This window comes from Myxocyprinus asiaticus, chromosome 9 (genome assembly GCF_019703515.2).
Source record: "Myxocyprinus asiaticus isolate MX2 ecotype Aquarium Trade chromosome 9, UBuf_Myxa_2, whole genome shotgun sequence".
NCBI lineage: Eukaryota > Metazoa > Chordata > Actinopteri > Cypriniformes > Catostomidae > Myxocyprinus > Myxocyprinus asiaticus.
In genome coordinates, this window is record NC_059352.1 from 7,832,520 (window position 1) to 7,850,207 (window position 17,688).

The 17,688-nt window shown below is 37.9% G+C and overlaps 1 protein-coding gene across 1 annotated transcript in view; it reads left to right on the forward strand.

The window, feature by feature from the left end:
- Positions 1 to 17,688, forward strand: part of LOC127445963 (RNA-binding protein Raly-like) — a 171,491-nt gene that overhangs the window by 122,995 nt on the left and 30,808 nt on the right. The window contains exons 3-5 of the mRNA XM_051706505.1: positions 1,683 to 1,962; positions 14,500 to 14,572; positions 16,674 to 16,721. Of these exons, the coding sequence (XP_051562465.1) occupies positions 1,707 to 1,962; positions 14,500 to 14,572; positions 16,674 to 16,721 (377 nt within the window). The 5' untranslated portion in view covers positions 1,683 to 1,706. The remainder of the gene's footprint in view (positions 1 to 1,682; positions 1,963 to 14,499; positions 14,573 to 16,673; positions 16,722 to 17,688) is intronic.

Genomic DNA, 17,688 nt, shown 5'->3' on the forward strand with positions numbered 1-17,688 from the left:
GACTGTGTATTGAGAAAGTAAATCCAGTCAATTCTGATTTCATATAGAATAAGGGAATAAGGGAATTCTCACTTGTGTTTCATTTAAGCATCAACTTATTTCTTCTGAAATTCCTAAAAATAAAAATCTGAATCAGAATCAGAATGAGCTTTCATTCAGGAGATCAGGAGACTGAAGCAAAAGTCTCCCTTTGGACTTTGTTTGAGTTCATTACTGTTTAAGAGAAACAATTGATATATTAAAGAGATCTCATATGTGATATTTTCTTCCACTGGGCTATCATTAACATTTTTATCAAGTGTGCTAATTATGTCTAACTAAGTCTGATTTCACTGCATATGGAGTTTTTGTAGTGAATCCTACCCATGAGAAAAGATTACATCAGAAGTGCTGTGCTGTTGTCAGTAGAGCTTTGATAACTTTTTCATTAATTAGGCAATATATATAGGCAGGGGCGGACTGGCCATAGGGAGAACCGGGACTTTTCCCGGTGGGCCGGCCGCAAAAGATGAACAGGTCAGGGCTTTCCCATAATCAGGAAGTTTCATAGGCTAATGTTCGCTCCAGGGCAAAATCAGCACCTTTAGGCTTCATAGTCTAGTATTAGTCCTGATCACAAGAACATGTAAATTATGTTTATGTGGCTTTTGAGAAACATCGCTTTGACAAAACCAAAGTATATAAAATATAAGTGTCAAATTATAATAATTACCCTGTAAAACAGCATTGTATATGTTTTGCATCTTGCTGGTTGTATCAATTTAGCATTTGTTGTTGTTATTTATATAAAATAATTATTATATTATATTAATAAAATAAAAGTGCTATATTACAGTAATGAGAATCGCAATTGAGAATAATGGGAATTAAGAAAAAGCTCAATGTCCATTTGCATTATGGAAATAAGTATTTGTGCTTAATTCTCATGAAAATAATTACTTAAAAGCATGGTTCAGCCAAAGATGAACATTCTCTCATACTTTACTCACTTTCATGCCATCCCAGATGTGAATGACTTTCTTTCTTCTGCTGAACACAACCAAATATTTTTAGAAGAATATTTCGGCTCTGTAGGTCCATACAATGCAAGTGAATGATGACTAGACCTTTCAAGCTCCAAAAATCACATAAAGGCGGCATAAAAGTAATCCATATGATTTCAGATGTTTAATATATGTCTTCTGAAGCGATGCAATCACTTTGGGTGAGATCCTTTTTTACTATAAATCTCCAGAAATCTTTCACTTTAATTTTCAGAATGTGACAATGAAAGTGGAGATTTAAAAAAAAAAATTTAAATATTGATCTGTTTCTCACCCACACCTATCATATCGCCTCTGAAGACATAGATTTACCCACTAGAGTCATATAGATTACTTTTATACTGCCTTTATGTGCTTTTTGGACCTTCAAAGTTCTGGCCACCATTAATTTGCATTGTGAGGACCTACAGTGCTGAAATATTCTTCTAAAAATCTTTTTCATAAACTTCTGTCTTGGCACGAGGGTGAGTAAATAGAATTTTCATTGTTGGGTGAACTATCCCTTTAAGGCAAGAAAAATCGTAATAATCATTGAAATATGTTAATTTTCTTTAAGCAAAATATCATTTCTTATTCTTTGGATTTTGGGGATCTTATAGCTGTTTATTTAAACTTGCATTTTCAATGTTTCTTCCCCAGATTGCTGTTCACATTGGATCCAAAATGTCTCTTAAAGTCCAGACGAGCAACATAACCAACAAAAACGACCCCAAATCTATCAACTCACGCGTGTTTATCGGTAACCTGAACACAGCGGTGGTGAAAAAGAGTGACGTCGAGACTATCTTCTCCAAATATGGCCGTGTGTTGGGCTGCTCGGTTCACAAAGGCTATGCCTTCGTTCAGTACGCAAATGAGAGGCATGCCCGTGGAGCTGTCATTGGAGAAAATGGACGTGTACTAGCTGGACAGACACTTGGTGAGTTAATAAATTAACCAGCTAGACATAAGTCATTTGCATTAAAGGGATAGTTCACCCAAAAATGAATTTTTCTGTCATAATTTTCTCACTCTCGTGTTGTTCCAAAACCATATGACTTTCTTCCACAAAAGGAGATATCGTGTCAGGCAGAATTTTAACCTAAGTCACCATTCACTTTCATTGTATGGCAAAAAAATGCAATGGAAGCGAATGCTGACTGAGGCTGTCAGTCCCTATAACATTCTTCCAAATATTTCCTTTAGGGTTCAATTGAAGAAAGAAAGATATGCAGGTTTGGAACAACATGATGGTGAACAAATGACAGAATTTTCATTTTTTGATTAACTATCCCTTTAAGAGTTGTGATTGTTATTGTTTTGTTTTATTTCCCACAATTACAGCTCTGTAAGATTAAAAAAGGACACAACAACACCTTGCTCAAGGAGCAAACTGACTTTTAGGGCACTCCGGAGAGCGTTTGGTAAACATGCACTATGACTGCTGCCAAAGGCAAGCCCCATGACATGAAGCAGTTAAGATTAATATCTACTGATGACAGTTTGCAATGGCCATCACTGTGGAAGTTCAAAGGGAGGTTAGTATAGTGGCGTGCGGGCAGATCAACAGTGTAAGATGACCAGTGAGAGTGCTTTGCATTGTGAGATTAGGGTTAGGGTTAGTACTCTCCACAGTGTGCGCTTTTATATACAGCACATTTTAGTCATCCAGGTATTGCTTGCATACAAAAAATGTGCATACTGTGCTGTATATTCATACTGCATACTACAGAAATAGTAAGAGTGATATGGTAGTATGCTCTTTAGAGTGGTCCCTGTGTTCAGAGAAACCCATTACAAACTAATAAACAATTCATTTTATGCCATAGGTTACCCTAGGCTACATATTACATTTCTGGTAATTCAATTTATATGTGTGTGTCTTTAACATGTGCCATTTAATGGTGACCTTCAATTGAATTGTTACTGTATATACAAACAGTGTGTGGTCTTATCTCCTCCAGTGCTATTTCAGTTTATGGTGTTATCGTTATGTAGTTTTAAGCCTCATCATACCAGCTAGTTATGGTGCGTCCTCTACGAGGTGACCTCTAGACACTGCTTGGTTTCTCAGCTGTGCTGGTATCCTGGCAACCAACTGCTTATGCCCCTCTCCCCTCTAAGATAAATGATGAACAGGACAGGTGTGTCAGTGGCAGGTGTTCGTGTCTTGCTGAGGACATCAGACAGTTGTTCATTTGTTCATTTCCTTTTTCACATCTATAGCTCTGTTCCAAAGCCAAGTAAGCTGCCTTGCTGCCTACTGCCTACATAGTCAGCTACCTTTTAAAGGCCAAAGTATAATTCCGTTTTCCGCGTGCTGGTACATCTCGCACACAGTGCTTTGCATTGTCGTTGGTGTATGCGCTTGACATTGACTATGCTAACAGAGTATCACAAAGCAGTTGTAGTGTGCATGCATTGAACTCGTACGAATGGGTTTGTGGTCAAAAAGTATACTCTGAAAGGTTGAGTGCTCGACCATGCATGAGTCAGAATGGCACCCGGAAAAATTAAGTATACCCAAGCCTTAAAGGCCTTGTGAAATCAAAATTAAAGTTTTACTGCTTTTAGTCCATATCTATTAGCTTTAAGGTCATCTATATGCTAGTGTACTTCAAAACATTTAAAAAAAATAGTTTTTAGAAGATATAAGCATTTAAAATCTGCAGTCTCTCTCCCGGCTAAAAAGACTCCAGAACACCCATTACGTCACACAGAGGTTCAGAAACCTTGTCCAATCAAATGTTTTCTAGAACTAAAACATATCCTCCCCCTACAACTGTTCAGAGTGTTTGGCTGTGTTCTAATTTCTGCTGATCATGCCTTCGCAGGGCACTTTGAAAGGAACACAATCCATGCTGTAGGGTTGTTCCAAACAGATTTTCCAATAAGAATCACTTAAAATGTGAGTTTTGACTGACTGTTATCCCCTTTCAGCCAAATGAAGCTCTCACAGTGGAGGGTAATTGTCTTCGAAGGGGATAGGGCATAGTTTTTACGGACATTTTCAACCATTCCCTCTCTTTGTCTGTAGTCCCCACATGCTTTAAAACATCCACCATTGTGCCTGTTCCAAAGCAATCAAAAATCACTTGCTTAAATGACTGCCGTCCTGTTGCTTTGACCCCCATCATCAGCAAATGCTTTGAGAGACTAATCAGAGATTACATCTGCTCTGTGCTGCCTCTCTCTCTTGACCCATTGCAGTTTGCTTACCGCAACAACCGCTCCACTGATGATGCCATTGCATCTACAATACACACTGCTCTCTCCCACCTGGAAAAAAGAACACTTATGTGAGAATGTTGTTTGTAGACTACAGCTCAGCATTCAACACCTAGTGCCCTCCAAGTTGAGAAACTTGAATGATGAGAAACTCCGGGCTCTGGGCTTAAACAGCTCACTGTGCAGCTGGATCCTGGACTTCCTGTCAAGCAGACGCCAGGTGGTTAGAATTGGCAGCAACATCTCCTCATCAATGACCCTCAACACTGGAGCCCCACAGGGCAGTGTTCTCAGCCCACTCTTGTATTCCTTGTACACACATGACTGTGTAGCAACACATAGCTCCAATGCCATCATTAAGTTTGCTGATGACACGACGGTGGTAGGTCTGATCACTGACAATGATGAAACAGCCTACAGAGAGGAGGTGCACACTCTGACACACTGGTGTCAGGAGCATAACCTCTCCCTCAACGTCAGCAAGACAAACGAGCTTGTGGTGGACTTCAGAAGAAAAGACAGAGAACACAGTCCCATTACCATCAATGGAGCACCAGTGGAGAGAGTCAGCAGCTTCAAGTTCCTGGGTGTCCACATCACTGAGGAACTCACATGGTCCATCCACACTGAAGTCGTTGTGAAGAAGGCTCATCAGCGCCTCTTCTTCCTGAGATGGCTGAGGAAGTTTGGAATGAACCACAACATCCTCACACGGTTCTACACCTGCACTGTAGAGAGCATCCTGACTGGCTGCATCTCCGCCTGGTATGGCAATAGCACAGCCCACAACCGCAAAGTACTTCAGAGGGTGGTGCGAACTGCCAGACACATCATCGGAGGTGAGCTTCCCTCCCTCCAGGAAATATATACCAGGCGGTGTGTGAAAAAAGCTCGGAGGATCATCAGAGACTCCAGCCATCCGAGCCATGGGCTGTTCTCACTGCTACCATCAGGCAGGTGGTATCGCAGCATCAGGACCCGCACCAGCCGACTCCATGATAGCTTCTTCCCCCAAGCAATCAGACTTTTGAACTCTTGATCTCCCACATTCAAATACATCAGCACTGCACTTTATTACTCTTATATCTCACACCGGACTGTCATAAATTATATTATTATTATATTATATTCTCTCTTAACAACTTACTATCAACCGACAGCCTGAATGTCAATACAGTACAATACAACCTACTGTACATTCTATATATACTATATATACTTTTTTTTATTGAATAATATGTATCTATATTGTGTGTATTGTATACTGTACAGTGTATGTTATTATTTGGATATTGTGTTGTGTGTAATTATGTGTATATTAGACTTTAAATTGTGTTGTGTAAATTTGATGTTTATTGTAAATTGTATATGTCTCATCACTGTTACGACTGCTATGTTGATCGGAACTGCACCCAAGAATTTCACACACCATTGCACTTGTGTATATGGCTGTGTGACAATAAAAGTGATTTGATTTTGATTTTGATTTGATTTAATTGTCTTCGAAGGAGACAGGGCATAGGGATGATCACTTCTGAATGGGACGCACCAGTGCAGGAGCTGGACGTGAGGAAATTTGCTCGAGTTTATTTATATATACTGTTTCACTAGGAAATACATCAGAACACCTAATCGAATTGAGCTCGTCAAAGCACTTCACAGGAATTTTAAGGCAGCATCCTTAAGGCGCGATCACATACGGGCACCACGAAATTCCATTGACGAAGAAGGCAAGGGTGGTTGTTGAGCCCATGTGAAACCAGCAAAAAACAAATAGCCAAGCAGTCTCTTTTTAATGCTGCATTTTATACTCTGAGAGAGCGAAGTTAAAAAAAAATGTGCCGCTAAAATTATATCCTTGTCCATTGTGAATATTCGCTATGTGCGAAGCACCACCCACACAGAGATACTGTCAAACCAAGCAACTTCCTGTTGGTCAGTGGGGTGGATTTGCCTGTTAAAGGGATAGCTCACCCAAAAAAAAGATAATTTACTCACCCTCATGCCATCTGAGATGTGTATGACATTCTTTCTTCTGCAAAACACTTTTGAAGGTTTGTAGAAAAAGATCCAAGCTCAGCAGTTCCTTAGAATGGGAGAGGATGGTGATTAGATATTTGTAGGTCTAAAAAGCACAGATAGTCAGCATAAAAGTAATCCATTCTGTCTCCAGCGGTGATATGAATGCCTTCTAAAGCGAATCAATCACTTTGTGTGTGAAAAAGAACAATATTTAAGCACTTTTTAACTATATGAGATCGTTTACAGTCAGGCATTGACGAATGGCCGAATTTACCAGAGTGCTCCCGGGACGTAAGCACGATGGCTCATGAACTGACACGTGACAGACGCACAACCAATGAGTCGAAGGAACGTGCCAACGTGCTTGCGTCACAGGAGCACTCGGGTAAATTTGGCCATTCGTCAATGCCTGACTGGAAGCGATCTTTTATAGTTAAAAAGTGCTTAAATATCCTTATTTTTTGCACACAAAGTGATCGATTTGCTTTAGAAGTCATTAATGTAACTGCTGGATATACTTTTTATGCTTACTATCTGTGCTTTTGGACCTACACATTTCTAATCACCATCCTCTCCTATTCTAAGGATCTGCTGAGCCTGGATCTTTTTCTACAAATCTTCAAAAGTGTTTTGCAGAAGAAAGAAAGTCACACACATCTCAGATGGCATGAGGGCAGTGTTGAGTAAGTTACTCTTAAAAAGTAATTAATTACTAACTACTAATTACATCTTCTACAGTGTAATTAGATCACTGTACTAATTACTCTGTCTGAAAAGTAATTGCATTACTTATAACTAATTACTTTCTAAAACCCTTATCAACCTCAACCAGATGAAAAATAGAAGGATGCGCATGAAATTGTTCTTTTAATGCTTTCACATAATTCATATAAAATCAAATAAATGATTCATGAACTGGCCGGCTGCATTAACTTAGAAAACATTTTACATTATACATTTTAACATTAGACACTAAATTTGATTTTAAATTCACTATTGTTTTATATAGAATTGTTCTATAGTCTATAAAGTATTTAACAAAATTACATAAGAAGTAACTAATTAAATTACTGAAAGTAATTACGAGTAATCCCTTACTTTACTTTTTTCAATGAAAAAGTAATTTCATTACAGTAATTAATTACTTAGTAACGCATTACACCAAACACTGCATCAGGGTGAGTAAATTATCAGAGAAGTTTCATTTTTGGGTAAACTATCCCTTTAAAGTTCACCAAACTTGAACTCCAAGCAAAATCTGCTTGAAAAATTAGAATCAAAAAATTATTTGCCACCGAAGGCCATTGTGCAAAATACATGATTGTGCAGATTCCCATTGAATTGACTGTATTTCTCCTACAGAATTTTGCCGTGCGAAGGTAAATGTGAGCGCACCTTTACGGCATGCATTCATTTATGAGGTCACAAGTGAATGATTTGAAACGCTCTGCATAGGCAGCAATTCCATGCGCCGCACAGATATTGCTTGATTTCAGTAGAATTTGATGATAGCATTTTGCTGAGCTAATGAAGCAATACTCCAATGAGCATAAAATATACAAACAAACCCAAATATTGGATAATAAAAAATAAAAAAATTAATGGCACTGAACAATTTTTTATCTATACTTTTCAGCATTAGGAATGGGAATCGCAACAAATTTGATGATTCTGGTTCCGATTCTGATTCACTGAAAATTTCCTGTTCCTTAAAGAAATATTCCAGCTTCAATATAGGTTAAGCTCAATCGACAGTATCTGTGGTGGAATGTTGATTACCACAAAAAATAATTTCGAGTCATCCCTCCTTTTCTTTAAAAAAAATAAAAGCAAAAATCGAGGTTACAGTGAGGCACTTACAATGGAAGTGAATGGGGTACATTTTTTGAGGGCTTAAAGGCAGAAATGTGAAAAAAAAAACACACATTAATTCTTCTGTTAAAACTCATGCATTAGTTAAGTTGTGAAGTTGTTTATATCTTCATTTTTGCAGCCATTTTAGGGTTTTAGGGTTTGTTGACATTACATTGTCATGGCAACAAAGTTGTGAAATTGCGTATAACTTTACACATAAAAGGTATCACACTAAAATCATCTTAACATGCATATTGTTTACGTTTTGTGTCTATACTTTTGAAATAGTGACTATTTTAACGTTTAGTTTGCCCCATTCACCTCCTTTGCAAGTACCTCACTGTAACCCAGATTTATGCTTTTTTTATTATTATTTCCCAATATTATTTCCCAATTATTTTCTCCCAATTTGAAATGCCCAATTCCCACTACTTAGTAGGTCCTCGTGGTGGCGCGGTTACTCACCTCAATCCGGGTGGCGGAGGATAAGTCCCAGTTGCCTCCACTTCTGAGACCGTCAATCCATGCATCTTATCACATGGCTCGTTGTGCATGACACCGCGGAGACTCACAGCATGTGGAAGCTCATGCTACTCTCCGCAATCCACGCACAACTTACCACGCGCCCCATTGAGTGCGCGAACCACGAATCACGACCACGAGGAGGTTACCCCATGTGACTCTACCCTCCCTAGCAACCGGGCCGATTTGGTCGCTTAGGAGACCTGGCTGGAGTCACTCAGCACGCCCTGGATTCGAACTCGCGACTCCGGGGGTGGTAGTCGATAAAGCTTGACTTGTATTGAACCCGAAATATTTTTTTTATATTTATATCTATATCTATAAATATTTAATATTTATAGATATTTTATTCCTAACCCCATTCAGTATTGAATGATATATGTTGATTTACTGTATAATCTGCATTTCTCTCGCTTAATCCGCCATTTTGGATACATTTTTTTGCCTGAGTTTTTGCAATGTTTTTTTTTTTTTTTTTTAGATTGCCTTTTCCATGAAGGATACATGCGATGCTGCCTTAGAATTAAATGTCATTCTTAGTCAAAACAAGGTATCTAAAGAGACAGCATATTTAAGATGCTAAACTCCACTTTGGAAGCGCCTCTTTGATGCCTTCAAATGCTGTCTATTTAGTCTGCTTGCTAGGTTTGTAGCAGAGCATGTCTATCTCTCTATCTACAATCTCACAATTGAACCGTCTTTGCCTCAGTCTAGTTAGATCTCTGTCTACTGTTTCAGCCTTTGTTTTCTCTGTCTCTCGTCTTCTCCCTTTGCCCTCCAGCCCTCTCCAGCTGCTTGACGACATACTTTTTTTCTGTGGTCAGATTAGCTGCTGTTTCTCGCTCCACGAAGCCTTCGGCTTCCACATGACAGTCCCAGAGACCTGTCAATCACACTGTAATGTCTCACCCCCTATTGGCCAATCAGCCTCATAGCTCAAGGAAATCATTGCAGCTGACAGGTCTCCCTCAAAAAAACCTGGCACCTCTCGCTGCCTCAAACATGAGCCACCACCTCTGTACTCACTTGAGCGGTCGAAATATGAAATTTGGTGACAGTGGTAAGTCTTCCATTGCTTCACCGCTATCTATTACTCTCCTTCTGTCATTGCTGTTATAAACTTGAAGCAAAAGAGACTGAGGTGTTGAGGAGAGTACAGATTCTGGATCAGGGTCTAAAATTAACACCCACCAAGAGCTAAAAGCTATTAGAAATTTGCTTTGGGAGATAAATAAAATTGTTATTTGTAAGGAGTCAGTTACTTTATTATGCACTACAATATAAACACGTATAAGTTGCGCAAGTGTTTCAAATCAAATTGTCTATGGAAGAAAACATCTGTCACGTCTCGCGCTTCTAACAAATTTTACCTAGACTAATTGTTTAGTTTTTTATCCACAAAACTAATATATTAGGAATAAAACCGTGATGTGTCTTCACATTTTTGGGACAGGTACAGTCCTATGCTGTTTGTTACACACATACAATAGTGAAATAATCCCATTGTTATAAGTGATTATCTTATTTCTAATATATTTGTTTTGGTAGATAAAAATATTAGTCTAGATAAAATTTGTTAGAAGAAGTGTGAAACGAGATGTTTTCTTCCATAGACGGTTTGATTTAAAACACTTGCGTGACTTAAGCCAACTATATATATTACAAAATGTTATAAAATACACTGCCTGGCCAAAAAAAATGTCTCATACTCTAATATTTCATTGGACCACCTTTAGCTTTGATTACGATGCACATTCGTCGTGGCATTGTGACAGCGGGGGCGTGGTCAAGCGTCTGTCCGGAGAGAGAGAAAGCGGTAAGGGCGCTTGCACCTGAGCTAGATTATGTTTAACACCTGTTTCTAATTCCAGTGAGCATGGGGAGAGCGGCAGATAAGCAGCCACGCCACCAGCAGAGAGAGAGAGAGAGTCTGGTACAAGGAAGGCCACGTTGCTCCTGAAGCTGCTACGTTTAATCTGTTATGTTTGTGAAGCTATGTGTTTAAGTTACTACGTGCCTGTGAAGCTAATGAGTTTAAGTCTATGTGCCTGTGAAGCTGATGAGTTTATGAAGTTGTAAAACATTGAAGTGGCCAATTAAAAGTCCTACCTGAGCCTGGAAAAACCTGCTTCCCTGTGTTCTCCATCCCTGCTGTTTGTGAGCTGTGTTACAACAACCTTATGCAACGTCACAACATTTATTTACGTTGCATTAATTTTTGGCCGAGATCTTGTACTGATGACATGAGAGTCGAGCCACTCCGTAAAGTCTTCTCCAGCACATCCCAAAAACTTTAAATGGGGTTAAGGTCATGACTCTGTGGTGGCCAGTTCATGTGTGAAAATGATTCCTCATGCTCCCTGAAGCACTCTTTCACACTTTGAACCCGATGAACTTGGCATTGTCATCCTGGAATATGTACGTGCCATCAGGGAAGAAAAAATCCATTGATGGGATAACCTGGTCATTCAGTACATTCAGGTAGTCAGCTGACTTCATTTTATTGCCACATAATGTTGCTGAGCCTAGACCTGACCAATTGAAGCAACCCCAGATCATAACACTGCATCCAGAGGTTTGTACAGTGGGCACTATGCATGACGGGTGCATTGCCTCATGCGCTTCCCTTCTTATCCTGATGCCCCCATCACTTTGGAATAGGATAAATCTGGACTCATCAGACCACATTTTCTTTTTCATTGCTCCACAGTCCAATCTTTATGCTTCCTAGCAAATTGAAGTCGTTTTTTTCCGATTAGCCTCACTAACAAGAGGCTTTCTTGTGGCCACACAGCTGTTTAGTCCCAATCCTGTAAGTTTTTGTCACATTGTGCTTGTGGAAATGCTCTTACTTTCACTATTAAACATAGCCGTGAGTTCTACTGTCGATTTTTTACGATGTGACTTCAAGCGTTTTAGTGATCTCCGATCACGATCGTTCAAGATTTTTTTCTGACCACATTTCTTCCGCGAAGCTGTCGGTTCACCACTATCCTTCCAGGTTTAAATAATCTCCTTAGTTGTTTTCTTTGCTTGATGCAGGCCAATAATTTGCCCCTTCTGAAACAAAGTAACATCTTTTCATAAGCTCTTAGGTATCTGCTTATTTAAATCCAAATGACAACTTTTTTTTTGGCCAGGCAGTGTACATTTAACCTAGCACTTTTTGAGTCTAAATAGATGCACAATTTACATAATTTCAGTAGTACACCCAATGACAATAGTCACATCAAACTGCTCATGTGTTGTACTTGCTATAGTTTACTTCCACGTTGTTTCTTCATCAAATAGCAATGTCAAATGTAAATCAAGTCAATCACTGACACATCAGCACCACCTTGAGTAAGAAATAACATTTATAATATGTACTGTATGTGTACACGCATATGGAATACTGCTCATTCATCATTGTAAAATTAATGTGATATAGTATTTATTTGTATGAATATAGTACTCATTTCTCTTGTAATAAACAAAGAAATAGATATCCTGTTATATGAAACTTATAGGGATATTAAATAATCATTCAAATGCTATTTATGGAAGACGGAAAAAAAACTGGCACTATTTCATATCTAGGCTCTCTAATGACCATATACACTGATGGAAATTAAGCAGTTAATATATATATATATATATATATATATATATATATATATATATATATATATATATATATTACAGTATATACATTTGCAATCAAAATTATTCAACCCCCCTGACCAGCAGTACATTCTGGTGATGTGAATTAGAACACATCAACTAAAACCTCAGTAAACATTCAAAGTCAATTTTTAATACACATTTGAGTGATTTTGAGAACAAAGAGTTCAGTTTACCCAAATTTTAAAATAAAAAATAACTAATTCTCTCCACAAAAGTCATGTTAAAAATATTCAACTCCCAAAGTCAATAATTTGTAGAGCATCCTTTATCCTTAATAACAGTAAATAAATGTTTCAGGTAAGTGTTCTCAGGCTTCGGACACCTCTCTATTAGAATTTTTACACATTTCTCATGAGCAAAAGCTTCCAGCTCACTGACATTCTTTGGTTTCTGTGCTGCCACTGCTTCCTTGAAATCCTTACAAAGGTTTGCAATGGGATTTTAATGATGGACTGAAAGGGCCATTTAAGGACATTCCACGACCTATCCCTGAACCATATTTTGGACAACTTGGAGGTATCCTTGGTGTTATTGTCTTGCTGGAAATCCAGTGATCACCGAGCTTCAATTTACACACTGAAGGCATCACATTTTTCATGCCAAAATGGCCTGATACCTGAAAGAATCCATGGTGTCAGTCACATAGTCGGGATAGCCGTTTCCTGCAGCCGCAAAACACCCCCATAACAGGACTGACCCACCTCCATGCTTGACTGTGGGGATGGTGTCGTTCTTGTCATCACCTTGTCACCTTACTCCAGACGTACTGCTGACCCATGGGTCTAAAACTCATTTTCAGTTTAGTGTCATACGTCTATAAGACCTTCTTCCAGGACTCCACAGGTCTTTCCTAATTACCTCTTGAATATTCAAGTCAACATTTCCCTTGGTGAAGTTTTGCTTTCTTCCACACCCCAGGAAGGTTGCTGTTGTACCATATTTAAAAAATGTATGAATGGTGCTGCCAACTTTGTCTATTGGAAATTGAAGTGCCTTGGATATGTACTTTTAGCCATGACCTTTCTTGTGTAATGAAATAATCTCCTCTATTAGCTTTTGAGACAGCTTATATTTAATTGCATTTTTTGCATAGAAATACATTTTTGCTTACAACGCTAAACTTACATTTTAAAACTTAAATAAGTGTCATTGCAGATTGATGACTTAATTTTGTTTTAAAACGATTACTTGTGTAGCCTTACATATTTAAGGAAGAGCTACATGCAATAGGGGTTGAATAATTATGACATTAAAAGATCCTGCTATTTAGAAATATTAGGTTATATATTCACACTATGACTCTGAATGTGTCACTCAACTGGTATAGATGTAAAGTTTAAAAATTCTGGGTCATCAGAAAAGCTTACCTTTGTAAATCCTTACTGTCTTGGGGGGGTTGAATAATATCGATTGCAACTGTACAGCCCTGGAAAAAATTAAGAGACCACTGCAAAATGATCAGTTTCTCTGGATTTACTATTGGTATGTATTTGATTAAAATGAACATTTTTGTTTTATTCTATAAAGTATTGACAACATTTCTCACAAATGCCAATAAAAATATTGTCATTTAGAGCATTTATTTGCAGAAAAAGACAACTGGTCAAAATAACAAAAACGATACAGTGTTTTCAGACCTTGAATTTTGCCTCCTTTTTTTTTTTTTTTTTTTTTTATACTATTGAGGAGAGAAAGGTTGAGAAATACTTAAGAGGTGTGGGCATAACTCTAAAAAATGTATGATGTACAGGGGGTGGAATAAGCTCCCAGGTCCCTATAGACCCAAGTTGTGTATTAAAGGGTTAAATTGCAGCTAATAAATATTTATTGGCTAATCTGTAGTATTATTCAGGGAAGGAAACTGTACTGTAGTTGAGTGGGTGTTGAGTGCCATCTGGTGGACGTACTAATGATTATGTCGTTATGTGTGTCCTCAATGTCTGTGCAATATGATAATTACAGAGTTATTACAAAACAGACCCAAGTGCCCCAATAACTTACAATTGTTGAATGGCTGCAAATGTCATTGTGAAAAGCTATTGCCATCTGTCATTGTTTAATTGGTATGTATGCTCATACAATGTAATTACTAATTTGTGCACTTTCATAATCCACATTTTGTAAAATGATTATTAGTTAAAATGAAGTTTGAGCCTGAATGTATGTTTTATGCTCATATTCACAGATATTAACATGGCAGGTGAACCCAAACCCAACAGGCCTAAAGGACTAAAGAGAACCGCAGCAGCATTATACAGGTGATTGCAGAGGAAGCCTTCATTATAGACTGTACTTTTAACATCTAGTTATCTAGACCTAGATGAAATCACACATTTAGATACTATAGGGGAAATTGGGGCTATTTGTCACATGGGGAAGTTAAGACAAGGGCTCTCTCTCTCTGTTACACTAAAGTGCACACACCTCATTCAAAATTGTTTTGAATTCCAATATCATCATATTTGTTGCTGGGATACAATAAGGTCAATTATATGATGAAGGTAGATTTTTACTGAAAGCTTGAACTTTGTTCTTAGGACCTTTGTTCTTAGGACATTTCCTTAATGTTAGGTTGGGATAAGTTGTCGTGGGGATACCGGATATGTGTTTTATATGTTGTAATTTTTGTAAAATTCATTCATTACAATTTCTTTTGATCAAAATTTTTTTGTATGTTGACATGTCAATTTTTGCAGTTTCATGAATTGTTTTGTGTTTCAATTTATTGTTTTGCTGTTTCAATTTTGCTGTCTAGCCATTAAATAGTCTAATACATTTTTAAGCACAGATATACTGTGGAAGATGGCTTTTTACCCTATACAGTATTTCATATTTCTGACATAAGTATTCTTCTCAAATCTGTACCAATAAACAACAGCTTCCAATAAATGACAACTTGCCCCATGTATTGTGACAACATGCCCCACTATATTGATTTTTAAATTAATTGTATCTTTTTTTCCCCCGGGATTTAAAAGTGGTAAGGTTCAATACATTTTTGCAATCTATACTTTAAGGTATGTGTCTAAACAGAAATAGACTTTCAGAATATAAACCTACACTGAAAACACTAATAAGTTGACTCTACTCATTTGATTGAGTAAACTCATTCCCTCAACTGAACTGAGTAATGGCATCTCCAAAACTTATGTAATTAAGTTCAATTTACTTGGTATATATAGAATGAACTTTATTATTTAGGTTAAGTTCACTAGATGCAAGTAGACTTAACTCAGATTTGCTATTTAAATATTTTTGTTGCTACTATTGTTAATCATTTTAATTGAATTGATTTCATTTTAGATCAAACGATAGCACAGCTCAAATAAAGAATATAACTGATTCTAGGTCAGTCATTAAATAAATGTAATTCTCTAAATAAATGCAATTTAACTACAATTACACAAAGAGATAGTCAACAAGGTCCAACTTGACCAAATGGGACACTGATCACCCTAATGGTGACATCACACAAAACAACTATTTGCAACAAAACAACATAAATAATACAACGAAAGAGCTGAATCCTCTATATATTCGTAATTATTTAAATGCTCCCATAACCTCGTTTTGACCAAGGAAACATAATTAAATAATGCAAGTGCAGGGGGCCTGGGTAGCTCAGTGGTAAAGATGCTGGCTACCACCCCTGGAGTTCGCTAGTTCAAATCCCAGGGCGTGCTGAGTGACTCCAGCCAGGTCTCCTAAGCAACCAAATTGGCCCAGTTGCTAGGGGGGGTAGAGTCACATGGGGTAACCTCCTCGTGGTCGCCATAATGTGGTTCGTTCTTGGATGCCTCCACACGCGCTATGTCTCTGTGGCAATGCACTCAACAAGCCACGTGATAAGATGTGCAGGTTGACAGGCTCAGACACGGAGGCAGCTGGGATTTGTCCTCCACCACCCGGATTGAGGCAAATCACTACATGACCACAAGGACTTAAAAGCACATTGGGAATTGGGCATTCCAAATTAGGGGAAAAAAATAAATAATAATAATAATAATGCAAGTGCAAAGCATTATGTGTGTTCCCCATAGCCTTTTTGTTCTCAAAAGTTTGAGTTGTTTACACTAAAAATCTTAAGTCTATGGATTTTTAAGAGAAATAAGTTCAATGAACTTAAATATTTGAGTTATAAGCCCAAAACCTGACATTTCAAGTAATACTTAATTACGACAACTTGATATTTCCAGCAATGACAACTTTAGGGTTTACAGTGTACCCTGAGAAACATCCAGTTGAGTTTAAAGTGTGACAACTTGCCCAAGTATATGTAGTTTTCACTTTTTCAAGTCCTGTTTATCCTTGTGTATGTTTGGAATTATTTCAAAAAAATGTTGTCTTTATTCCCTGCAGCGGTTATGAATTTGACTATGATTACTACAGAGATGACTTCTATGACAGGTGAGTCCATGCTTTTGCACAACTTCAAATACGATTCCTCCTACAGTGTTGCTCATGAAATGTAAGTTACCTCCAACAACTGCAACCAGTCGTGCAAATCTAAACCCCAAGTCAGGTGAAACAGTATGCAATATACTCACCAAAAATTATAATTCAACAGTCAGGGTTTATATTGTAAAGTAACCCAGCCAGCAGTGACTAATAATGAAGTGAGCCACAGTCTCTGTCTTCTCTCCCCAGCACAGCTCTTCCTGTCATAATCCATTTTCTCACAATTTGGCAGAATTTAAAGGATCTTTCGTAAAACACTCACACACAGCTGTAAGCTGCAGAAGGAAAAAAATTAGGGAGAACAAATATATCTGTTAAGCAAACTTTGGCACGGCGAGCATGCGGTTGGCCACCGTCCCTTTTCGGTGGCTATGGAAACCTTACTGTGAGACTCAGCTGGATGTACTTGTTCACAGATGTAAGGAATATTGCATCCATATGATGAGTTGACATGTTTATTGATGTCTCTCCTGTGATCTTCGCTGCTTGACTTACAGCCATCTTAGGACGACGCTGACTCCGTTAGAAATTTTACGGCTAATATATCCAATAATTTTTTGCAAAACCTGCTTCCAAGTTCCTTTCTGGGCAGCAGACATACTCGCTTTGAAGACGAAAGTATCTTTTTCTCACAGTTCATTCATGGCACATCACCCTCTTTGTCCCTCCATGTCTTGCAACTCATACTGCTTCGGATTTAACTATAGTCCAAACTATTTTTTTTGGCATCATTTTGACGGGTCTCTTAATTAGCTGTACGTTTTTTTGTTTTGTTTTTTTTTCGAATATGTCATTCGAGAGTCAACATCTTACTCTATGTCTATTAGGAATTGGTTGACGTTTGTTGTATGTAAAGCAGGTACACCATGATCACACTTGACTATTGTGTTAATTAGATGAAAAGTAAGCATGGTAC